Source organism: Peromyscus eremicus, chromosome 14 (assembly GCF_949786415.1).
Source record: "Peromyscus eremicus chromosome 14, PerEre_H2_v1, whole genome shotgun sequence".
Lineage (NCBI taxonomy): Eukaryota > Metazoa > Chordata > Mammalia > Rodentia > Cricetidae > Peromyscus > Peromyscus eremicus.
Genome location: NC_081430.1, coordinates 83,399,674 through 83,424,790, shown reverse-complemented (window position 1 = coordinate 83,424,790; position 25,117 = coordinate 83,399,674). Strand labels below are relative to the sequence as shown.

General features: G+C 43.6%; 1 protein-coding gene across 1 annotated transcript in view; it reads left to right on the top strand.

The window, feature by feature from the left end:
* The window catches only part of Tmed10 (transmembrane p24 trafficking protein 10), a 34,917-nt gene extending 11,122 nt beyond the window's left edge, over window positions 1–23,795 (top strand). Inside the window, exons 2-5 of the mRNA XM_059279097.1 lie at window positions 6,125–6,236; window positions 10,382–10,455; window positions 22,165–22,291; window positions 23,035–23,795. Coding sequence (XP_059135080.1) covers window positions 6,125–6,236; window positions 10,382–10,455; window positions 22,165–22,291; window positions 23,035–23,156 — 435 coding nt within the window. The 3' untranslated portion in view covers window positions 23,157–23,795. The remainder of the gene's footprint in view (window positions 1–6,124; window positions 6,237–10,381; window positions 10,456–22,164; window positions 22,292–23,034) is intronic.
* Window positions 23,796–25,117: the final 1,322 nt, after the last annotated feature.

The following is a 25,117-nucleotide window of genomic DNA, read 5'->3' as shown; positions in this document are numbered from 1 at the left end:
AGTTTGAGATGGTTGTTGGCTACTGTGTGGGTGCTGAGAATCAAACCTGGGTCCTCTGGAAGGGCAGCCAGTGCTCTTAACTGCTGAGCCACCTTTCCAGCCCCTAGGATGGCTCTTTTGTCTGATGATTTTCTCATAGAGCTGGGTGTGGGGTGCGGGTGGGGGGCTGCAGAGGCCAAATGTCACTCTTATCACATTGTATCACATGACTGTCACAGATCATCTGGCTGAGCTAGTGTTTGTCAGGCTTCTCCACTGTAGCCATTCTTTATGCTGTGCTCTTTGGGATGAAGCCACTTAGTGCGGCCAGCCCACACTTAGGGAGAGGAGAGTTAGATTCCCTCCTGTTTTTTTCTTTTTTTTCAGGGCTGAGGACCAAACCCAGGGCCTTGTGCTTGCTAGGCAAGCGCTCTGCCACTGAGCTAAATCCCCAACCCCTCCCTCCTTAAGGGTGTGGTATCAGTCTTCTGAAAGAGACTTGTCTCTCCTCCGTCAGTTGTTGGATTCATAGATAGTGTACACTTCAGATCACAATCCATTTCTACTTTATTTGGAGATCCAGTTGTTTCCAGCTTTGGCTGCTCAGAGCAGTTTCCTTGGGCTTGTCTCTTTCATATACTCCTCCCACCCTTGGGGTTTTGTTTTTGAGGGCTTCCTCACTTCCTGGCATTATAAGATATTATGATCATGTATATTTTCTGATTGGTCCTAGAATCCAGGATCCCCATTTCTCCAGGGAGCCCTGATTTTGTTTATTGGATTGTCTATTAGAATAGATAGCATTCTTAATAAGTTTTTTTTCTGATGCCCTCCCCTAACAATTGTAGCAACAGGTGGCCAAATAGTCCCATCCTTGCAATTTTGGAGCAAGACTGGTGTCTGTGAGCAGCAGGAGTGGGCTGGGATGGAGAAGAGAGTCGTGGTAAGGGGGCCAGGCAGTGAGCCAGGGTGTGGGGACATTCAGGTTCCTCTAGATCCTGATGCAGTACTGTATGAGATCAGACCATCATCAATACAGAGGGTCAGGTCACTAAGAGCACCCATGTGAACTCACTCCATTTGTGTCTTTGACAGGCTGTGGTTGAAAATGACAGAGACCTTCCTGATAAATTGTTCATGTTAAAAAAAAAAAAAAAAAAAAAGCCGGTGGCACACACGGGAGGCAGAGCCAGGCAAATCTCTGTGAGTTCTAGGCCAGCCTGGGCTACCAAGTTAGTTCCAGGAAAGGCGCAAAGTTACACAGAGAAACCCTGTCTTGAAAAAAAAAAATTGTTCATGTTTAGTTCCAGGAAAATTGTCCCTGGGGTGAATTTGTGGGCTTTCGTCACTAAACAAATCATATACAACTCAGCTTGCTTTCTCCCAGTCTTTGAATCTCGATTTCAAGCAGACTTAAGGTCAGACGTCCCGTACAGACCCAGGCTCTTGAAACACTTGTCCTTCCTGCACGTGAACACTGTCCGTTTTATTCCTCAGTGCTTTATTGGCCTGAGCTACCTACAGTCCCTTCTACATTGGGGCAGAATATTACCTTGTTTAACGATGGAATTGGTCAGGAGGCAGGCCTCAGGACCAAATCAAGAACCTGCTCCTAACCACTGCTTAGACTAGCCCAAGAAGATAGAATTCTAGATGACTATTTCCCCAGTGAGCCATTTTCTCACTCCGTTGACAGTTTCAGTGTGAGTATTCACATAGTCTTGACATCACATACCCTGCTTATACAATTAACACCTTCTCCTCGCTTTTCAAGTTGTGAATTTGGGTTTGCTTTTCATTAGAAACTGTTACCTAGAAACAACATTTTATTACTTCCTATTCCATGATGTCATTTGTGGACAAATTTTAATATTAGCTTTGTTTAATCCGAGAATCCTATGGTAATCACTACAAGTATTTTGTTGTTTAGCCAGGCATGGCAGTGCAGGGTGATTTATGGCTGTAATCCTGTCACTGAGGAGTTAGGGTTCAGGAGTCGGACCCTATAGGAAGATTACCCAAGTGTGATGCCGGTTGAGTTCCAGCCCAGCTGTAATCAAAATTCTGTAATTAAAGGAAGTTAAAAACATCGTCTGTGCCTGGTGTAGTGGCACACGACTTTAATTCCAGCACTAGGGAGGTAGAGGCAGGCAGGTTTCTAAGTTCAAGGCCAGTCTGGTCTATGGAGGGAGTTTCAGGACAGCCAGGCCTATACAGAGAACCCCTCCCTGTCTTGAAAACCCAGAACAGTAACAAACAAAACAAAAAGCAACATCATTTGCTTGGACTGCAGTCCTAGCACTCAGGGGACTGAGGCAGGAGAATTACCATAAATTCCAGGCTACCCACTACTACAAGGCAAAATCCTACCTGGAAAACCAATAAATAGATTAATTCATAGACTCTAGGCTGTGATCAATCACTGAGTTTGGCCCAGTTTCCTATTCTTTAGTTTTAGTACCTCCTGGTTTATATAATGGTGTTGGGGTTAGGGGATGTGATTTGGTTTTTTTTGTTTGTTTGTTTTTTCTTTGTGAGACTAATAGCTTTGCTAATAACTGCAGTTATTTGTACTTGGTAGAAAACTTACTGGTTTTTAGGAAAATATTAAGATCTGTTAGAATGCCCAGCAGTTTGTATGAGTTAGACCAACCTGAAGCTCAATTGCTTAGATTTCTAAGTATCCAAATACCTACTCTTGCATGTTTGGGTTAACCTAAGTGATAAGGAAAGACTTCTTTTTCTTTTACTTTTTCTTTCTTTCTTTCTTTTTTTTTTTTTTTTCCGAGACAGGGCTTCTCTGTGTAGTTTTTTTGGTGCCTGTCCTGGAACTCACTCTGTAGACCAGGCTGGCCTGGAACTCACAGAGATCCACCTGACTGCCTCCCGAGTGCTGGGATTAAAGGCGTACACCACCGCCGCCCAGCAAGGATAGAATTGTGATGGCCAAAGGATCACTAAGCGTTATTACACATTATTTCTGGAAGGCAGATTTCATGCTGATGAAAGGCAGTGGTGGGAGTTGGTGTGGGGGCCCCTGCAAGCGTCACAGCTGCCAGAGAAATGATCCTCATGAGGTAAAAATGCAACTCTGGTCAGCATGACTTAGCTGGTGCTGGGTCAACTGCTTCTAGAGTCTGACCAAGCCGTTTCTTTTTCTCACATTTAAACACAGTAAAACTTTGGGGACAAGTTTCCATATGACAAGTTGTCACAACACGACAAAGCTTTAGGCATGGCTACATCTCTCCAGCCAAGCACTTGTGACCTTAGCCATGAGAATGAATTTTATTGATTGATAAAAGTGTTCTGGATAAGGGCCTAGGGAGGAAGGGCCTGTAATAAGCAGAAAGGTGTGTTCTATTGACTGAGAGGATTGCTCTGGATTTGGGGGGCTCAGGTGAAGGCTGGCACTGTAGAATAGCCAAAGATCACCAGGTTGTTAGACAACATCCACTCGGGCCTTCCAGGTGAACAGGCACCGTTTCCTCCCATAAGAAAAAAGGCTGTGTGTTTAACAGTTCTGGTCTCTAGTGCTTTCTGTAAGCTGAGACCTCTACAGGTTGGGGCTGGAGAGATGGCTCAGCAGCTCAAGTCTTTGTTTCTCTTGCAGAGGACTTGGGTTCAGTCCCAGCAGCCTCACGGTACCTTACAACCAACTGTAACTCCAGTTTCAGAGTATATAATGCCGTCTTTTGACCTCTAGGCAGATATGGTACACGTACATACATGCAGGCAAAATACTCACACACGTAAAATTAAATCTTAAAAAAAAAAGGTAGGTCTTTCATTCAGCCCTCTAGTAATGCAGTTGAGTCTTTGCCCTAGAATGAACTTAACCTCTAATGGATTTTCAGATGTCATGGAACAGACAATCTTCCATGAATGTAGTTTCTCAGCACAGTGTAGGGTGACATTGAGAAGTACCAATTGGAGGTATGAATTGTTGTGGAGTCCTTCAGAGGAACACAGCTGAGTTCTTGATTTCTTTTCAAATCACTCCCTGCAACATTGTTACCAATGCTATAACAAGAGTTTTAGGACCTCCTGAGTTTAAGTACTTTTATAATCTGAAATGGCTCCTTTCATTAAATAAAAAAAATCATTGAAGGACGCTTTTAATATTTTAGAAGAAAATTAAAGTGATCATAATCTCTCTTCTAGGAAATAAGATGGTTGGGCAAATGTGTGCCAGCTCTTATAAGTGCTGTTAAATTGAGTTGTCTGTCTAGGCCAGTGACCTGGCCTGGTCCTTGCCTGAGTGTGGAGAAGATGGAATCTCTGCTGGTTCACTGCTGGAAGCTTCCTGCCTACTCCCTGTAGGCCTCCACTGGCTCTCTTCCGATTAAAGGAATCTTAACAACCGCATTTCCACTCCCTGTAGAACTAGACTAATGACGCAAGCAATAATGAAGTCTCTTTCACCCAGATTCACTCTAGGAAAGTTCTGTGTTGTCTGAGACACCATTCATAGGACATCAACCAACTTGGGGTTTTCACATCGGCTTTGTTCCTCCAGTCTACCTTTTTAATTTTTTTCATATTTATTTTATATGTATGAATATTTTGCCTGCGTGTATGTATGTTGTATCACATGTGTGCCTGGTAACTGAGGAGGTCAGAAGAGCGGGTCATATCCTCGAACTGGAGTTATGGACGGTTGTGAGGTCACAATTGGGTGCTAGGAATCAGACCCAGGTCCTCTGCAAAAGCAACAAGTGCTTTAAACCACTGAGCCGTCTCTTCAGTCTGCTTTTCGAACTGTCCTTAAGAGTTGTCAGTGTGCTTTGGGGAGGCTGGCGGCAGGAAAGTGAATGTTTAGTGGGTGAACTGATTCTGAAGAAGGAAGTGTGGCGCCACGCTGGCTACATTAGTTTGGGATTTGATTAGTTTCCAGACCTTGTTGCTCATAGTATGTGTATAGTCAGGGTTATCAAGCAGTTTGCTTCCTTGCTTTTTTCCTTAATTGGTTACCCAGGAAAAGTATCTGTGAACAGAGGCTTTAGAGAATCTTCAGGGCCAAGTGTTCCTTGCTGAGGTCATGACCCCTGCGGCTGCCTGCTGGTCTCTGAGGTGTGAATGCAGATAGCAGTGCTGTGTACATCTGAGAGGACTGTCAGCTGCTGCAAGCTCTCTACTCTTGTCTTCACTTGGTTGATGTTCTTCCTTAAGTTTCAGTTTGTTCCCTCAAATCCACCATGTCGCTCCATAGTCCTGTGCACCTGAAGCACTGGTTCTTTGTACTGCATTCTTCCATAGTCCTGTGCACCTGAAGCACTGGTTCTTTGCACTGCATTCTTCCATAGTCCTGTGCACCTGAAGCACTGGTTCTTTGCACTGCATTCTTCCATAGTCCTGTGCACCTGAAGCACTGGTTCTTTGCACTGCATTCTTCCATCTGTCCTCTTTCCGTGTCTTGTTTGCAGCAAAGGTGTCTTTTTGAAGAGAAAGTTAGGCTTATCCTCTATGTCTAAGATTCATTTTTTATGTGTGTGTGTGTGTGTGTGTGTGTGAGAGAGAGAGAGAGAGAGAGAGAGAGAGAGAGAGAGAGAGAGAGAGAGAGAGAGAATTTAACCTATTTGAATGGACAAATTTTACTGTTGTTTGGGGTGTTTTATCTTTTAGTCCAGTCCTTGTGTCTTTTAAAAGGCTTTATTAATTTTAGTTATGTGTATATGTGTGCCTGTGTAGGGGTATGTACACATGAGTGCAGGAGCCCCAGAAGGCTGGAGACAGTAGATGCCCTGGAGCTGAAGTTACAGGTGGTTGTTAGCCACTGGACATAGGTGCAGAGAGAGCAGTACATGCCATCTCTCCAGCTCCCCATGGTCTTTTTAGTTTGTTTTGTTGTCTAAAACAAAGTCTCATAAACTTGGCTGATTTTGAAGTCTCTATGTAGTTGAGGATGACCTTGAACTTCTGACTTTCCTCCCTCCATTTGGGCAGTATTGGGATTGCTAGTGTGTGTTGCCACACTCAGTTTTTATATGGTGCTGGGGATCAAGCCCAGGGCTTTATGTGTGCCCTCTTCAGCTGAGCAACATCCCCAACCCCTGACTATCTTTTTTATGTTATCTGTCTCCCCAGTTTCTATAATTGCCCTTCCTCGGAGTTCTTTACTAAGTAACTCTTTTTTATTCTTTAGATTACAGATTCTGCTGGCCATATTCTATATGCCAAAGAGGATGCAACTAAGGGGAAGTTTGCCTTTACCACAGAAGACTATGACATGTTTGAAGTGTGTTTCGAGAGCAAGGGTAAGTGATCACTGTGTTCCCTGCACCAGGCCTCCTCGCCAGCTCTGCAGAGCTACCTGCTAGAGTCAGGACTTGATTCATTTGCTTCTTGTTCACTCTAATACAGAGACCCAATGCCTGTAGCTTTTGTGACATCTTTGAAAAGATTGTCTGGGTGGAATTTAAGGTTGAGGAAGTATAGCACAGAGGATTTGTAGGGCAGTGGAGCCTCCTGTCTGGTACTGTATGGTGTGTGTGTTGGGACATGTATTCTATCTCCTCCTGTGCTGTAATGATAATGTATCAGTGCAAGTTCTCATCCACAGATCACTCCCATAGCAGAGGCTGGTAGTGGAGAGGCTGGCCTGTGTAGTGGTAAAGTCCTCTGGAGCTGGAGGGGACTCAGATAGTTTCCACTTAGTTTTGCTTTGAGCCTAAATCTTCTGTCCTAAAATCTGGAAAAAGAAAAAGTAGATTGTCTATTTGCCAGGCAAATGCAGAAAGCAAAATAACTAGAAAGGTCTTTCTTTCTCTCCTTCCTTCCTTCCTTCCTTCCTTCCTTCCTTCCTTCCTTCCTTCCTTCCTTTCTTCTCTTTCTTTCTTAGCTTTAAAGACCCTTTAAGGCCTTCAAATTAGCCAAGGAAATGGGATAACTATTCTAACAAGAAGTTATAGTTTATACTCAGATCAGCCAGAGGCCTATGTTTTGTGGTTTTAATTGGGATTGGAAACTGCTAATGCTATATGCTATGACACACAGAAATGGGAGACTTTGGTAGACAGGGAATACTCAAGAAGCAGGTGTAGTAACTTGCACCTACAATCCCAGCACTCGGGACACTGAGGCTGTAGGATTACTGTGAAATTGAGGCCATCCTGGGCTACAGTGTGAGAATATCTTTAAAAAAATTTTTTTTAAAAATTAAAGAGACAGGAGAGAAAAGGTGGGGTTTTGTTGTTTGTTTTTGCCATGGTGGAGATTGCACATGGGGCCTTGCATTTGCTGGGTGATACTGTCACAGAAATGTATTCCTAGACCAGGAAGGAGCAGATCTGATCACTTAGACAAGCAAGCCTGAGAACTATTTAAGTTTACTTCACTATGTGGCTCAGGGTGGTCTTGAACTCCCAGTGAGCCTTCTGCCTTAGCCTCTTGAGTGCTGGCATGATAAGTGTGTGCCACCATTCCTGCCATCTCGGCCCCCAATCTTAGGATGCTCCCCCACATCAGTCATTAATGAAGAAAATGCCCTACAGACTTACGTAAAGGCAATGTGATGAAGGCATTTTCTCAGTTGAGGTTTCTCTTTCCAGATGAATCTAGATTGTGTCAAGTTGACAAAACACTAACCAGGACATCCCCCTCTCAGGTTGGTTTGTTTATTTATAGACTTTATTTTATGTGTATGTACACCACATGCATACCTGTTGCTGAGAAGGTCAGAAGAGGTCATAGGATCCTCTGGATTTTGAGTTAAAGATGGTTGTGAAATACCATGTGGATGCTCGGAACCAAGTCCCAGTCCTGTGCAAGAGCAACAAGTCTAACTACTGACCCATCATTCATGCCTGCCTCTTAGCCTTCTAAATGAGGAGGGAAAGCAAATTTGTACCATAGATTTCAGTGTCACTCTCATGACTACACAGAGGATTTGCCTGGGCAAAGAGGCTGCTCTGGCTGCCTTGAGTGTAGACTTGTTGGTTTAATATTCAGAAAACACCCCTGGTTGTCTTAGTCTGTTGTGAGTTTGTGGGTTTGGGGTTTGGTTGTTTTTTTTTTTGTTGTTGTTGTTGTTTGTTTGTTTTTTTAATGCTTAAAAAATTTTTTTTGTATGTGTGTATGGTGTGTGTGTGTGTGTGTGTGTGTGTGTGTGTGTGTGTGTGCGCACACACGCCTCTGAGTGTTGGTATGTGTGAGTGCAGGCCCTTGCATACCAGAGCACATATGTGGTCAGAGGACTACCCACTTCAGGGCTTTGTCCTCGCCATCACCCTGTTTGTTGCTGAGGACAGCAGGCTAGTGACCTGGGAGCTCCTAAGGGTTCTCTTGTCTTGGCCTCCAGTCTCATGCCATAGGAGCACTAGAATGACAGACATGCACAACCATGTCTGGAGTTCACGTGGTTCTGGGGACCAAACTCAGGTCTTGTGTTTGCACAGCATCTCTTACTCTGTTCTTCGTCTCGCCTCTGTAGTCTTTCTCTTGCTTGCAGGCTGATCTTTCTGGTCTGTCCAGAGGCTGTTTTTCATTGTCTTGTAAACATACTCAGCCGTGCACGTTTGCCTTGTGTCTATATCCCAGCACTTGGGAGAATCAGGAGGTCACAGTCAGACTTAGTAGCTATGTTGTGAGTGCTAGACTAGCCTGGACTACATGAGACCCTGTGTTAAAAGAGGGGAGGGTGTTGGAGAAATAGCTTAGTGGTTGAAAGTGTTTGCCACTCGGCCAGGGGAACTTAGTTTAGTTCCTAGCACCCAGATTGGGTGGCTCAGGACCACTTGTAACTCCAGCTCCAGAGGATCTGACACCCTCTTCTGGCTTCTACAGATATCTTCACATCATACACACACACATACACCCACACACACCCTGTGTAAGTTTAAACTGTAAAAGTTTAAATCCAAATCCTTAGCTCAGATAACCCTAGCTGTGGACTGAAGGTAATAGGAGAGGAGAGGTGAGCTCTAGGCTGACCTTGTTAAGCTGCTAGCAAGCATCTGAGGGTGAGCCTGGAGCAAAGCATTCTAGACAAAGGGAAAGCCTGGGCACAGCTTCAGATATGGAATATGTGTGTGTGTGTGTGTGTGTGTGTGTGTGTGTGTGTGTGTGTGTATAGCTTCACTTTTTAAATTTATGGGAGTCTGTCTGTCTGTCCTCCGTTATCATCAGATCATTTGAAAGCAGAGATTGTACCTTTGTAAAGTCTCACTAGTGCAGTTCTAGCTCCCAGTGAGCATTCCATCAGAACCGTTGGAGTTGACTTCAGCCAGTTTCAGAAAATGTCTGTCTCTCAGGCAGCAAAGAATATAGTAACATTCTCTGTGGCCAATGACATCAAGAAGCCCATTGCTTAAATGGCACTAAATGTGCCTAAGGCTTCTAATTTCATGCAGACAACAGTTTTTCTCTTGTTGTTGTTTTTTGGTTTTTCGAGACAGGGTTTCTCTGTGTAGCCCTGACTCTCCTGGATCTCGCTCTGTAGACCAGGCTGGCCTTGAACTCACAGAGATCCGCCTGCCTCTGCCTCCCGAGTGCTGGGATTAAAGGCGTGCATCACCATTCCTGGCTTCATGCAGGCAGTTTTTAATTCTATAAATAGGAAAAATCCAGGAAATTATGGACTATTTTCTGGGGTTTGCATCTTTCCCCTTCTGCCTAGTGTCTTAAGATGGGCTAAATCAGATGAATTTTCTCCTGCGAGTGCCGCATTGCTTGGGCCTGTTCTCCCAGATGGCCTTTTCCTTCTAAGAAACATCCCGAGGGTTATACTCAGACTGTAAATTTGGCTTTTTTTTTTTTTTTTTTTTTTTGAGCTTTTCTAACTCTCAAAGGTTTAAGGGGGATATCCCTAAAACTTTTTATTCACCTGTTAAAATAGACCCTACTTTGGTCAAAATGTTGGGAATCAAAGAGGGGAGTATTAGATAAGACCTACATTGTCAACACAGTGGTTTGTTTTAAGTAATCTAAACTTAGAAAGTTTGTTTTAAGTAATCTAAACTTAGCATACCCTGTAATCCTAAGAGATCCTGACTGTCTCTCAGAACGTGATGGTTGTTTCTGAGATATAGAAATGGGGCCCACTCCTTGTTGACCTGCGTGCCACTCAGGTTCATGCTGCTGTGACTTGAGGATCTTGTCCAGGAAGGCTGTTTTCTTTCTCCTAATCTGCCCTCCGGAACAGCTGGAGTCTCCCGTGTCCTGCTCGGAGATGTTCGCCAGCAGCACGCTCTGCTTGTCCCCGGAACCCTGCACAGACCAAAGCTTTGTCTGCAGTGCTGGTGACTGTAGTCCAGGCCAGGACTTTGCTGCTGCCGAGTGGCCGGGAGCAGCTGTGACTGTTTCCTTCTATTGAGAAGATAGGCTTAGGGAGAGAGAGGGTGGCTGGGTGATTTCCCGGAATTTTAAGTATTCTGCACAATGAGTCTTTTGATTTCTTTCTCAGGAACAGGGCGGATACCTGACCAACTCGTGATTCTAGACATGAAGCATGGAGTAGAGGCGAAAAATTATGAAGAGGTATGTACGGCTCTCTCTGGCAGACAGACGAGGGAGTAGCACTGAGAGGTTTGTGTGACCTAATCAGGCCAATGGGCTGCACTTTGCCCAGAAGCTGTGGTTTTCTCAGCAGTCATGTGACAACCAGCTACTGTCCCAGTGATACAAAAGGTTGTAGTAACAGACTTGAACAGTAATCTGGCTGTGATTATAGCCAGTGGACTGAACCAGCTGGCTGTGCAGCTGTGTGTTGGTGTGGTAAGGAGTTCGGTCATGCCATTAGCATTCTAGGGGCAGAAGATGCACAAACTATTTTTTTAAACTAGAATTCAGTCAAAAATTAAACAATTTTAAATTCCTACCCCCTCCCATACATACCATAGGTAGGTATCAGTCTAAGGGCATAGATTCAGTGCTGTGTAGACTCCAATAGCTGTGCTGGTTTTGAGAGCCAGTACTAGTCAAAAAATAACTTCCAGTTAAAGTAATTCCAGACTTAAGGAAGAAGGCAAGGTGGTACAAAAAGCTGCAAGGGACAAGAGGCTGTGATGATGAGTGGAAATTTGAAGGAGGCCCTTGTGGTGCACACCTGTGATCCTAGCTAGAACTTGGGAGGCAGAGATATGAGGATCACCACAGTTTGAGGCCAGCCTTGGCTACCTGGCAAGTTCTAGGTCAGCCTGGGTTATATAGCAAGACCCTGTCTCAAAAAAACAAAAGAAAGACAAATTTTATTCTGGCAGGAAATAGAATAGAACAATAGAAATGGATGTTTTGGGGTATCCTAAAGAAAAGTTGCTTAAAGTGATTTCAAAGAATTTTTAGGAATGATGAACAGACATTGCTCTGGCAAAATTTTGGAAGGAAATTGTCCTAAAGTGGAAGCAGATAGGAAGTGATTGGCCACTTGTACATTAGGAAGTGCTAGCATAATGATGCTAAGTCCATGGAGCTTTCCTCTTGCTTCTGTTCACGGGTTCAATTGAGTGAAACCAGGGTTTCTTAGAAGCAGTAGATAGAGCAAGCGATACAGTAATGAACAGAAGACAGTTCCCAGTAGAGACTAAATTGCTTGTATCTCCAGGCTCGTTTAATTAAAAGAAAATAGGAGAGCCTCTTTATTTGATGAGTTTAAAAGTGAAATCTTAAGTCTTCAAGATTCTGAAATAAAATAACACATTTAAACTGCTATTGTGAGATATTAAACACTAAGAAAATTGTGACATTTTGTTTTGTTTTTGAGACAGGGTTTCTCTGTGTAGCCCTGCCTGTCCTGGAATTTACTCTGTAGACCAGGCTAGCGTCAGACTCAGAGATCTACCTGCCTCTGCTTTCTGAGTGCTAGGATTAAAGGTGTGCACCACCACCAAACTGTGGCTATTTTTGCATAATATTTTTTATTCTTTGGGAAATTCATATATGTACATGATGTATTTTGGCCACATCCATCCCTATATGTCTTTTTTTTTCTGTTTTTATTTTATGTGCACTGGTGTTTTGCCTGCATGTAGGTCTCTGTGAGGGTGTTGGGTCCCCTGAAACTGGAGTTATAGACAGTTGTGAGCTGCCATGTGGGTGCTGGGAATTGAACCTGGGTCCTCTGGAAGAGCAGTCAATACTCTTAACCACTGAGCCATCTCTCCAGCCTCTCCCCCCCACCACCACCACCAAATGTCTTTTATCTTCATGTCTTTGTTATTGTTGTTTTTTTGGTTTTTCATCAAAGTTCCACTGAGTCTAGTTAGTGCTGCCTACATGCACATGGGTGTGGGACATGAGCAACCTAACAGTGGCAACACTCCCAAGAACAATTGTCTCTCTCTCCTAGCAGCCATTAACAGCCAATAGCTTCTCAGCCAGGTTGAGGACTCTTGCGCCCCAGGCTTGATCTTGTTCAGATCTTGTTCAGCTGCTGTGAGCTCTTCATGTGTGTAAGGGCCACGTCATGTGTAGAAGCCAGCATTTCACAGCAGTCCTCCCTGTCCTGTCCTCGAGAGCTTACATTCTTTCTGCCCCCTCTGCCACGATGTCCCCTGAGCCTCAGAGGGGGAATTACAAGAGTCAGTACAGTGTTTTCAGTGCCTCCTTACTGCTGCTGTTTCCACCCATAGATCATTCTGGGAAACAGACATTCATTGCTTCCTACTGTATAACTGTTGTAACTTTGTCCTGTCCTTAAGGCGCATATGTATTCAATAACAGGACACCTAAAGCCCTATTACACTGCAGACATATCATATTCCCCCAAAAACAACTGGCATTACTGTGCCTTTACAAAAAGAATGGTATGGATGCTACTATCATACCACAGGAATTATGCCTGTAATTCCTGACGTTTCCAGTATCTTTAAGTGTTACTAACACTGGGAAAGGAGTTTTTTTTTTGGACCCTCTGCTTAATATAAGAGGGGAATCCCTAGCGGAAAGGAACTACATCGCTTCCTTTGCCTGCTTCCTGCTTTGGATGTCTGGCATGTCCTAAGCTTTTTACGCACATGATTACCACATAGCTCTAAGGTTCTGCTTCCTAACCACAAACTCTTGCCCACCACTGGCTTTAATGACTTCCCCCTCCCAGCTCCCAACAGCAGAGCAGATTGAGGCAGAGGCAGAGTAGCTATGACAGGCCACAGTCAGTCCTTTTTTGAGTCTTTGGCTAGGCTACTAGACTTGGACCTTGCTTAGCAATAGCTGTGACTTGTCTTGGGCTAATAATACCTGTGATGAAATAAAGATAACAGAAGCATTTTGTTTCCTAGTTAATTGCTGGAGAGCACTGAGCATAGAGGTTTGGGGACATTTAATTTTAAGCCCTGGAGATAATGGAGACCCTTTATCTCAAAAGGATTTGGACCATTTGGCATCAGGATGGCAGCATATTTCCTTTTCTTCACATCCAGCATCTCAAGAATGTGGACTCAGTTCTGAAATCCTGTATTGTCCTGTAAAATCCAGTAATGCATTACTGTTTGATACAGAGCCTCAGCATGTAGCCCAGGCTGGCCTGGAACTCACTATAAAGCCCCAGGCTGAGCTGAAACTGTCAATCCCTTTAATCTCAGCCTCTTCGATACTAGGACTGCAGGCCTGTATCACCACCACCACAGCCAGCTCAATCAGTGTCTTAATAGTGGGACAGAATAGCACATTAACCTATTTGAAATTTTATGAGGGACTTAATTATTCCTATATAACCTTAATACAAACGTGGTATTTAAAGACAGAATACTTGCTGTAATGTAAAGAAGCCTAAAATCTTGCATTTTGAATTCATAAGAGGAGAGCTTTTTATACAGAAACAGACATTTGGTCCCTTGTGTTTTAAGGACTTCTGCACCTGTCTTGCCTCTGCCCCTTAGATGGTGACATCTCTTAGATTCAGTATGGGAATCTAGCCTTTTTGTTTTCTCAGTTTTTAAGCAGCTTGTGCTCTGTGAACTGGAGTAGGTGTTTGCAGGGATAGACTCCCTGGCTGTGTAACTGGGGAGACTGTCAGGTTTCAAACGGGGACCAGATGGCTGGGGTGCCTATTTAACATGTCAAAGCAGACCTGGCCTCCAGGTTCTCCCCAATTTCTCAGGCCTTACCTGTTCCAGGGCCCTCCTGGCTGGCATACCCTGCCCTCCACCCTGAATTCTCCAGCCCAGGGGCTGGGCTGCCCTTCCCCCAGCTGCTCTTCTCTATATAATCCAATCATTTTGGTTACCTGGTCTGTTTGTATACTCTGTGCATCCTGGCTACTGCACCTGCCCCCCCCCCCCCCCCCCAGGGCCCAGCTCAGCCTGGTCATGTCTACTCTGGACTTTCCCAGATGTCTCTGCCTCTGGCTATGCTCTTCCACATATCTATAGTAAACTTTCTCCCCCATCATACCTAGGAGCAGTCATGTCCTTTCCTTTTTCATTCATCTGGTGCCAAAGGCAGTTTTTCATAAAGAAGGAGCCGTGATAAATCCCTAACCCCTGAGCTGTGTATGACCTTTCTTACTGTAGATGTCCATGTTTTCAACATGAGGAAGTCCTGTTTCAGCTAGGTTCCATTAGTCTGCCATTCTATCAGTAGACACTCCAAAAACAGAATTGGGGCCATAGCTGAGACTTCCCAAGGGTTCTGGTTCTCTGAATGCTTCCATACACCAGTTCCACAGTTAAAGGACAGGCCATGAGGAAGGCCCCTGAAATGTGGTTGATCAGTGTGCGAGTTTTCCCTCCTTTCCCTGCCCATCCTGGAGACTGTCAGGTGATCACAACAGGAGTAGATGAGAGCTTTCACAGCTTCCTGCCTGTGGTTGGACTTACTATCTGAACTTGACTTTGACAGCCTCTGGCCTTGTGAGCTGCTGTGAACGGGCGTATGGGCTGTGGACCTCCCCTGGTGCCAGGAGATTGGTGCTTGGATCTGGTTCTTTACCTTTACTTTTTGTTAGCCCCCACATGTATTGCTTTGCCTTTGGAACTTCGGGGAGCTGTGCTGGTTTATTTGTTTGTTGTTTGTTTTTGTTTTTGTGAAGTGGGGCATGGAGGTAGCAAATTAATTTGACTGACTTTGGCTTGTAACAAGAAACTTTTTACATGGGTCTTGAAGTGGTTCGGTTTATTTGTTCTGCTTAGTTTTGCTTCAGTGATAATGGTTTTTTTCTCAGTGCCACTGTAGATAAGTAAGTCGTTGAACTCTTTGGATTCACGTCTTCATCAGAGTGGCGGACATGAATGCAGTTTAGGAAGAGCTTAATTTATTGATGCTCTGAAGGTCATAGACAGGGAAAGGCCACATGGCTTTAGTTTTTTCTAAGCCATATGGACTAGTCACGTTATCATGTTAAAGTAGTAGCTATTGTGGGATGGAAGGTTTTTTCTGGACAAGTGGGCTTTATGGAAAAAAGATTCAGAGTGATCTTCACACACAGAGCACTTGTTTAAGGGGGCCACAGTACTTGAGAAAGCGGGCTGCTTTGAGGCCATTGCTGTGTATTAGGTAATTTCCTTGAGTTCAGGCTGGAGATACAAGTCAGAACAATAATGTGTGAATGTGTCAGTGTATGGGTGTTAATTGTGCCAACCATAGCTTTAGGGTTAGGGAAAAGAAGCTGTCATGGACAGGAGTGACTGAAGGAGTCCTCATAATTAACACTTGCAGATAAATAGGATTGGGTAGCATGAGATTGTATGATTCTGAACTACAGGATTAATATAATATTCTTGGGTTTTAGGGCCGAGCTTTGCAGTTTTGATGCTAAATAAATGCCCTAGCTGGGTGAAGAGTCAAGAGACCATGATGCTGCTAATCGTAGTCTGCACCAAAAGGGCTGACTATGGAATGTTTAGTTTCCTCCTCTGTAAAATGAGGAACTCATAAAATGAGTGCCTTGTTCCTCTAATAGTCTTTGATTAGTTAATGGCTACATGCAACATATCGGGAGAGTGGCACCCCCTAGTGGAAGATTTGTGTCACATTGTCATGGCCTGCCTTTATCAAGCACGGGGTAAAATAGCTTATTTTCAGCCTTAGGAGAAAAAAGTAGCTAGAGTATGAGTCTGTCTTCATGAAACATACAATCTTGTGTTCTTCAAGAAACCTGAAGCATTAAATCAGACATTTAGATGAGCAGAACAGCAGTTGAAGGGGGGGGGGGGTTCATTTGCTTTCAGACAAGTATTAATTTTACTTGCAGTGCTGGGGATCGAACCCAAGGCTTCATTCATGCTAGTCAAGCACTCGGCCTGTCACACTACATCCAGCCTTGAGATGTCTCTTTAGATTTGTACTGACTGGTTTATAAAGTCCTGGTGTATTCGTTGAATGCTTAGTCCTGGGCAAGTGAAGAGGGTCTTCTGGAAAATGCACTCAGAATTTCTTTTCAAGTTTTACTCTTTGCCTACAAACAGAATAGTAGCAATGGAAAAACTGGAAAAGTTCTCAAATTTTACTAGTCTGAAAAACTTTTTTTAAAAAATTTTATTTATTTATATTTTATATATGAGTGTTCTGCATGTATACCTGCACACCAGAAGAGGGCACCAGGTTCTATTACAGATGGTTGTGAGCCACCATGTGGGTGCCGGGAATTGAACTCAGGTCCTCTGGAAGAGCAGCCAGTGCTCTTAACTGCTGAGCCATCTCTCCAGCCCTACTCTGAAAAACTTAGCCAGACCCCTCTGACCTTTTTAGGGGGAGTATAATTGTTCACCTTTTAGGGGGAGAGCGCTTTCTTTCTTTCTTTCTTTCTTTCTTTCTTTCTTTCTTTCTTTCTTTCTTCCTTCCTTCCTTCCTTCCTTCCTTCCTTCCTTCCTTCCGTTTTTCCTTCCTTCCTTCCTTCCTCCCTCCCTCCCTCCCTCCCTCCCTCCCTCTCTCTCTCTCTCTCTCTCTCTCTCTTTCTTTCTTTCTTTCTTTATTTTAGGTAGGGTCTTATGCAGCCTGGGCTCACCTCAAATTTATTGTATGGTAGGCAAGGCTGCCCTAGAGCCTCATCCTCCTGCTTTCCCTCCCAAGTGCTGGGGTCACGAGTTTGTATCACCACACCTAGGTGTGCGTGTGCGTGTGTGTAGGTGTACGGTCAGCGTCTCACTCTGTCACCCAGGCTGGTCTCGTTCACAGCAGTCCTCCAGCCTTGGCATCCTGAGCACTTAGATGATAGGCTTTCCACCCTGCTCTTCCTTCCCTTTTGATCAGGAGCATCCTAGTGTGGCCACTGCTTTCCTTCATGAAATTTCTAGAACCTACAGAATGAGTAGTACACTCTGATAGACTGGATCTCATCTCACTTCCACCAAGCTGTGAGACCTTGAGAAGTGACTTAATTAATGTCTCTGAGTCTTCGTTTGTTTGCTCAAGATGTAAGGGTGATAATACTCTCCATGGTTGAAAGGTACGGTAAAATATAAAATACCCCATTCTGAACATGGGTTAAAGGGCTCATTAGTCATGCTGCTTAAAGCCTTTCTCTGTCCTTCCTTCCTTTCCTCCCTCCCTATCTCTCCCTCTCTAGCACTTTCTTCTTCCTCTCCTTCCCTTTTTCTGGTACTGAGGACTGAACCTGGGGCCTAGTGTATGTTAGACAAGTGCTCTACCACTGAGCTAGATCCTTAGCCCCCTTTTTAATTTGCTGTTTTGAAATAAGAACTCACTACATTGCCCAGGCTGGCTTTGAGCTCACTCTATAGTCGAGGAAGGTCTCCTGCATCAGTTTCCCAAGTAGCTCTCACCAAGCCCAGCTCTCGGCCTTACTTGTGAGCCTTTTATTTGCTGGTGTCTGATCACCCACCTCCAAGCATGCATGTGCTGGTTTGTGTAGTAAAATGCACCTTGTAGTTGAGCTTTTTTTAGTCTATGTGACTCCTTGGGTGTAGAGTGTCTTCTGAACATAGCCTGCACCTTACCATCCCCACTGTTTGTTAGGTTGTATACAAGGCTGCATTTTGTTACGACACTGGACATGTATATACCATTGTCCTTGGCTCCTGTTCTCTCCCTGTCTCTTCCTTCCGTTCCTGTTGGCCCGTCCCAACAGATGGTTCCTCATGGGGTTTCCTTTAAGTTTTCTGAGTTTTATTTTAATTTTATTTGTTTACTTATTTTTTAACCAACTCAGTAGGTCTTATTTATATATTTGTTCATACACATGTGTACTTACATGTGTTTTCTCAGTTTTAAATTAAGAGCAAAGTTATTATTCAGCAAAAATGAGGCTTTCTTTCTTTCTCTCTCTCTTTTTCTCTTTCTTTCTTTCTTTTTTAATTTCAATGAAATCTTTATCCCACTAATAGTAGCCTGAAACCCATTTTCTAAAAAAAGGATGGGGGGATCAGTATGGATTTCACTGAGGAAATAAAATTCAATTGGAAAATCACAATTGAACTACTTAGTTCTGGATAGTTGTAAAGATAGTGCTAGAGAAGGGGCTACAGGTTTGAGTGAATGAATAGGCTCTGTGGAATAACGTGTGGTCATTGGGAAGAATGGAATGAATCCAAAGCGCTGATGCTTTTGAAAAGACCTTCTAGGTTGAAAACAGTGAGCCACAGAACACTGTATAGTATGGCGCATTAGCAAATACATTTTATTTTGTATTTTCAGGTATACTTGCATACACACAAAAGTGTAAACACCATATATATTCTAACAGGGTCTGGAAACCTGTATGCTAAGTTTATAACGTAGCTGCCTCTGAAAGGGAATGTGGGGACTGAAGGAGAACCGAAGAGCTGTCAGGGTAGACTTTGGTTTATTCCCTGCTTCTGAGTAATTACAGTGTTTTAGCTGGGAGCATTTATGTATGCTTGTACAGTTGAGAAATAAATACTGCCATGATGGGGATAGATGTAATTTAATTTACATAGGCCGTCCTTGACCGGCGCTTCTTTTTTTTTTGAGTTTTAGGCCTTTGGCTGTTGTCATCTATCTATCTATCTATCTATCTATCTATCTATCTATCTATCTATCATATATATGCACACACACATCTATCTATCTATCAATCATATATATGCACACACACATCTATCATATATATGCACACGCGCGTGCGTGCGTGCACACGCACACACACACATATAATTTCTAGCTGGCAGAAGCACAACCACAGTTGCAGTTCCAGTTCCTTTTTGCAAGTTTCTATTTGGGGACCCTTAAATAATTGATGTCTAAGAAGTTTCATGCCGTTGCCTTCTCTGTCTCATTCAGGAAGCTTTGGATGGGGAAGCACAGAGCAGGGAAGGGTGTTAAACAGACTAAGTTTGGTTTGTTATAGATCTCATTGGTATCTTTTCCCTGGGGATTTTTGTTTGGTTGGTTTTGTTGTTTGTTGTTGTTGTTGTTGTTGTTATTTTGAGACAGGGTTTCACCATGTAGCTCTGACTGTCCTGGAACTCACTACATAGACCAGTCTGGCCTTGAACTCCCAGCAATCTTTGTGCCACTGCCTCCTGAGTGCTGAAATTAAAGGCATGTGCCACTCTACCCGGCTTTCCTTGGGGGATTTTGTGCTCTGTGACTTTGTGTGAAATCAAACAGCAGATAAATACTATAGGTTAATGGTAACCCTGGACCCTCAGCTAGAAAAGCTAGAAAAGTGTAAACACTAATCTCTTCTAACAGGGTCTGGAAACCTGTATGCTAAGTTTATAACAATAGCTGCTTCTGAAAGGGAATGTGGGGACTGAAGGAGAACAGATAACATTTAACTTTATGAAGCGGCCAGCATTTTCCAGTGTGAAGCGACAGTCATCCAGTGAAGACTCGGTGTCTGTCATCATCATCAGCTCAGCGGCACATTTTAAATGTACGTTACACTAAACTCAGCTTTTCTATCCCTGCCCTAACAGACGGTTCCTTGGAAAACTCTGAATGGTTATATTTTGATATCTAATAATCCTTATCTTGTTCTGTACTCACCCAGAGAAGAGTAGATAAGTGAACTGGGTGGGTTGGTGCACACATGTAATCCCAGCACGTTAGAGGTTGAGACAAGAGGGTAGTAGTCAAGTCAGCATAGGCTTCATAATAAGACCTCGTGCCAGGAAAAAGAGAGAGAGATTAGAAAAGAGAACATGGAGATCACTCTAACCCTTCCATTCATTCCATGTTAGTCGCCTTTAAAAGAAAGCACTCCAGGGGGCTGGAGAGATGGCTCAGGGGTTAAGAGCACTGACTGCTCTTCCAGAGGTCCTGAGTTCAATTCCCAGCAACCACATGGTGGCTCACAACCATCTGTAATGAGATCTGGCGCCCTCTTCCGGCCTGCAGTCATACATGTTTTATACATAATAAATAAATAAATCTTTAAAAAAAAAAAAAAAGAAAGAAAGAAAAAAAAAGAAAGCACTCCAGAAGCTAGGGCAGGAAGCTTGCTTTGAGTTCGAGGTCAGTCTGTGCTGTAGAGTGAGATTCGGCCTCATAATAGAAAATAAATAAATAAGAAGTAAATGGCAGATGTAGAAAGGGCGTTATTGAAAAATTCTTTGTTTGGGAAAACTTAAGAGCAACCTGTTTGCATAAGATCTGAAAAGCTCCAGAATTTTATTCCTTTATTTTTTAGTCTTCTTACATAGCCCAGGTTAGTCTTGAACTCATGATCTTTTGCCTCAGCCTCCTGAGAGCTGAGATTACAGGCCTGGCAGTTTTGTCCTTTTCAAAGTAAAATGTGAGCTGGACATGGTGGGTGCCTGTATTCTCAGCCTGAGAGACTGTGGTGGAAGGAATCAGCTGGGCGAAATGGCCATAGTGAGACCCCTTTTAGGGAAGTTGTTGGTTTGTGTGGGCTGGTTGTCACAAATATATGTCTATATTTGTAATGGGCTCTCATGTAGCCCAGGCTGACCTCCAACCCACTGTGTAGTTAGCCTAGGATTACCTAAGTCTCCTGCCTCCACTTCTAGAGTGTACAGATTACAGGTGTATGCTACCATGCTTGGCTTTTTCCCCCCTAAGTTAATGAAAAATAAAAAATAAAGGAAATAATAGCTGATAAGAAACAAACATAAAGCAACTACATTTTTACTTGTGTGATATGTGCCTCTACTTACGAGTTTTCCATCCTCCACTCCTCAGCCTACCGGGAGGCCTTGGAGAGCTCTTTTGATAATTGGCTGTATCATTTTAGGAAGGAAGGAGAAAAAACTTAGGGTGGTTTTTTGTTTTTGTTTTTGGTGTTTTTGAGCAAACGTAGGATTTTTCTTGGCTTTGAACTGTAATCAAGCCTAGAGGTGTATGACTTAATATGTGCAAAACAGGATCCTCTTGTTGTTTTGTGTTTTTTTAGTTACTCCGTGATGCTGTAAGAACATATGCTTTCTTCTTCTGTGTGTATTTGACCTAATACAACTCTCACAGCTACCATACTAATTATAGTGTCTATTACCCATCAATGAATGAAAAAGCAACGTAAAGTACTTTATTGCAGTCAGAAATCTGGGGAGACAGCATCTTGCTTTTCAGCCTTCCACTGTACAGTACCTCTACAGACGTGGGTTGTTTTGTTTTGGTGTGTAAGTTGTGCACATAAAAAAGACACCGGGCACCACCTCTGTTGCTCTTGGACTTGTTTTTGTTTTTTGAGACAGGGTCTCACTGAGCCATCAACTCCCCATTTTAGTTAGGCGGGCAAGCCATTGAGCTCCTCCATCTGCATGTCTCCAGCCTGCCCTGCAGAGTTGGAGTTTCAAGAATGCATCACCATGCCCAGCTTTTAAAAACTCACATGGGTGTTAGAGATGAACTCAGGTGTTCTTGCTCTCATAGCAAGTGGTCTTACTCACTGAGCCGTTTACGGTATCTCCCTAGCTTTGTTTTGAAGACAGTCTTTCTTTGTGTTCTAGGCTGACCTTGTCCTGGAGATCTTCCTGCCTCTGCCTCCAGAATGCCGAGTTTAGTGTACCACTGCTATGTACCTCTACTATATTTATCTTCAAGAAATCTTAATCAAAATTAAACATCTAAGGTGGAAAAAAATATGGTTTGTAGAGAAAGGTAGAAAGCCAAATTTTAACGTATCTTAGGATGACTGACAGAAGAAAATTTGAATGTGGTAAACTTCTGAAAGGACTTTGAGAGTTTCGTGCATGTGTATAATGCATTCTGATCACATTCCCTCCCTTCTCTTGGCCTCCTCCCAACACTGGCTGACCCCTGCCCTACAAACCCTCCCACTTTGATGTCTTGTTTGGTTTTGTGCTTGGTGTTCTTGACTTGAGCAGCTTTCTTGGGGAGTGGAGTCCTAACTCTGATCTTTTCCAGATTGCAAAAGTTGAGAAACTCAAGCCATTGGAGGTGGAGCTACGACGCCTGGAGGACCTTTCCGAATCAATTGTTAATGATTTTGCCTACATGAAGAAGCGGGAAGAGGAGATGCGGGACACCAATGGTGAGGGAGGGTGGCTTTCCTTTCTTATGAGTGAACTATAATGGGGACAGATCTTGAGCTTGAATTCTAGAGCACACTCTCCTCAGTTTGGGAAAAGTGCAGTATAACTTGGAGAAAGGAAATTGCTTCCTTGGGGCTATTGCTACTAAAAGGTCAATCAGCTGACTAGATTTTCAGAAGACTGGAATTGTCTTCTGTGATAACCATATTCTCAGTTGGCTTGTAGCAAAGGATACCAATTTGTGATTTTTAACGTTTTCAATGGGATTAGAAGCAGAACAGCACTGGAGCTAGAACTCAGAGCCTTGTGCATGCTAAGAAGGTGGGGCGCCACTGAGGTACCTCCCCAGCCGGTGCTTTTGAACAGTCTTGCTGTGTAGCCCAGGCTGGCCTGGGACTCTCCTGTCTTACCCTCACAAGTGCTGAGCGCACAGGTATATTACCACACCCGACTTTTTGCTTTCTTTCTTTTTTTTTTTTTAAGATTTATTTATTTATTATGTATACAATATTCTGCCTACATGTAGGCTTGCAGGCCAGAAGAGGGCACCAGATCTCAGTGCTCTTAACCTCTGAGCCATCTCTCCAGCCCCCTTCTTTTTTTTTTTTTTTTTTTTTTTTAATTGTTTGAACTCTTAGACTTAGGGACAGAATGAGGTTAATTCACTGTCTTCCCCCGGCCATTGGTTAGCCAACTGAAGCAACTCCTTCATTCCACTTACAATGCTCTCTCTTTTTCTTAGAGTCCACGAACACCCGAGTCCTGTACTTCAGCATCTTCTCCATGTTCTGCCTCATTGGACTAGCCACCTGGCAGGTCTTCTACCTGCGTCGCTTCTTCAAGGCCAAGAAGTTGATAGAGTAATGAGGCTTAGTCTTCTGTCCCCTGGTGTCAGCCAGCAGAACATCGCTGGGACGTGCCTGGCCTAGGTCAAGGCCATCCTACTAACAGTACCATCAAGGCACAGTGGAGTTTTCTTGCCAGAACTGATTTCTTTTGGTGTGGGAGAACATGGGGCGCCACCTACACTCAACACGTCAGTGAGGACTTCTTTTCAATGCGGGAGGATTTGGACTGGTTTTTCGACAAGATTATTAAAGTCACCTACGGAAAAACAAAACAAAAACAGGGGTTACCTAGCTAATGCCAAAGCCAGCACTGGCCCTGGGTTTCCTCACGTGGTCCGTTGGAGCTGTTGGCTTTTCCCCCCCTCGCTCATCACCTTGGTCCTTCACTCGAGTTCTTCCCCAGTATTTCTGTGACCACGCTCAGCTTGTTTCACGCCAGTTGTCCTCTTCGGTTTCCCTGTGAAAACACCCTGAACTTTCTCTTGGCCCTTAGATGAAATGTTTACGTAGCTTCTGGTGATAGCCTTCATAATTTTATGTCTCCTAAAAGAGTCGTGGATGGGACACATAAAGAAGTGAGCTTTGAACTGTAGATAATCTCCTTAAAGAAAATCTCATTTTAGACAATTAAAATGTTTGTGTTCAACTGCTTGAACTCCTTGTGTATGTGTTTAGTTCTGTCTCAGTTTGTCACGTGTGATCCCAGGGATCTTCTCAAGGTGGAGTGGTTCCAGCACGAGGTCTTCCTACTGCCCTATGGCAGCCACTCCCTTCTTGGGTTCTGGCTCCCTCCTCTGCTCACCATGTCTGTGACTTTGTTCCTTTGTTATGGAAGTGGAATCATCAAGAGTGTGACCTTTGGAGGCTGACTTCCCACTCAGCGCCATCCTGGTGAAATGCCCCTCCAGGTTGTTGCATGTATGCTAGTTTGCTAGTTGTTACCTTTTCCTTGCTAATACTCCTCCAGGGTATGGATGCTACTGCAGTGTGCTTAAAGATCACATGGGTGGTTCTTATGTGAATGTAAGTTTTCATCACTCTGGGATGATGCCTAAGAGGGCAATTGCTATGCTGTGTGGGAAGTAGTTCTTAGACTTTGCTGCTCTCGTCTAGAATGCTATAGCATGTTACATTTCCACGTTCTCATTAGTATTTATCCTTGTTGTTTTAACTTAGCCCCTTGAATAGGTGCCTGTAATACCTCATTATGGTTTTAATTTGCATTTTCCTAATGGCAGATGGTGTTGACCATTCTTTCATGTACTGGTCATTTACCATCAGTATGTCCTTGTCAATGAGACGTCTGTTCATGGCTTTTGCCCAATTTCTGTTTGGGTCACTTGTTCATGTCCCTGTAGAGTTTTGTGTAGTAGGCCCTCTATCAGACGTGTAGTTGCTTACATTTTTTACGTAACTTCTGCCAGGGAAAACTAAGTACATTTTACCAGCCCTTCATGCATGGCCAATCACTGACTTATAGTTCCTGTCCTTATATTCCTTATATGTCCTTAATTCCTGTCATAATCTCTCTTTTTTTTTTTTTTTTGTCTTTTTTTTTTTTTTTTTTTCAGAGCTGAGGACCGAACCCAGGGCCTTGTGCTTGCTAGGCAAGCACTCAACCACTGAGCTAAATCCCCAACCCCTCCTGTCCTAATCTCTAGAAAATTAGACATATGGGGTTTAAACAGACATCTAGAAAAGTCATAGAAAGGTAAATACTTGAAAATTTGTGTTGTAAAAGCAAAGCCAGGATTCACTTGTCAGGAGTGTTAGGCACCTCAAGGCCAAGTCTAATGTACAGAAGGGATGTGGGGCTCGGAGTGTACCTTGTGGTAGTTTACCTAAGGTATGGAAGGCTCTGGTCCCTAGCACTAGGGGAAAGTAGATACAAATGTTTGTAAACAGGAAAAATACTCATTTGTCGTCTGATCTCTTTCTCTCTTCTCCCAGGAAAGCAGGTAGGAGTTCATCCTCTCT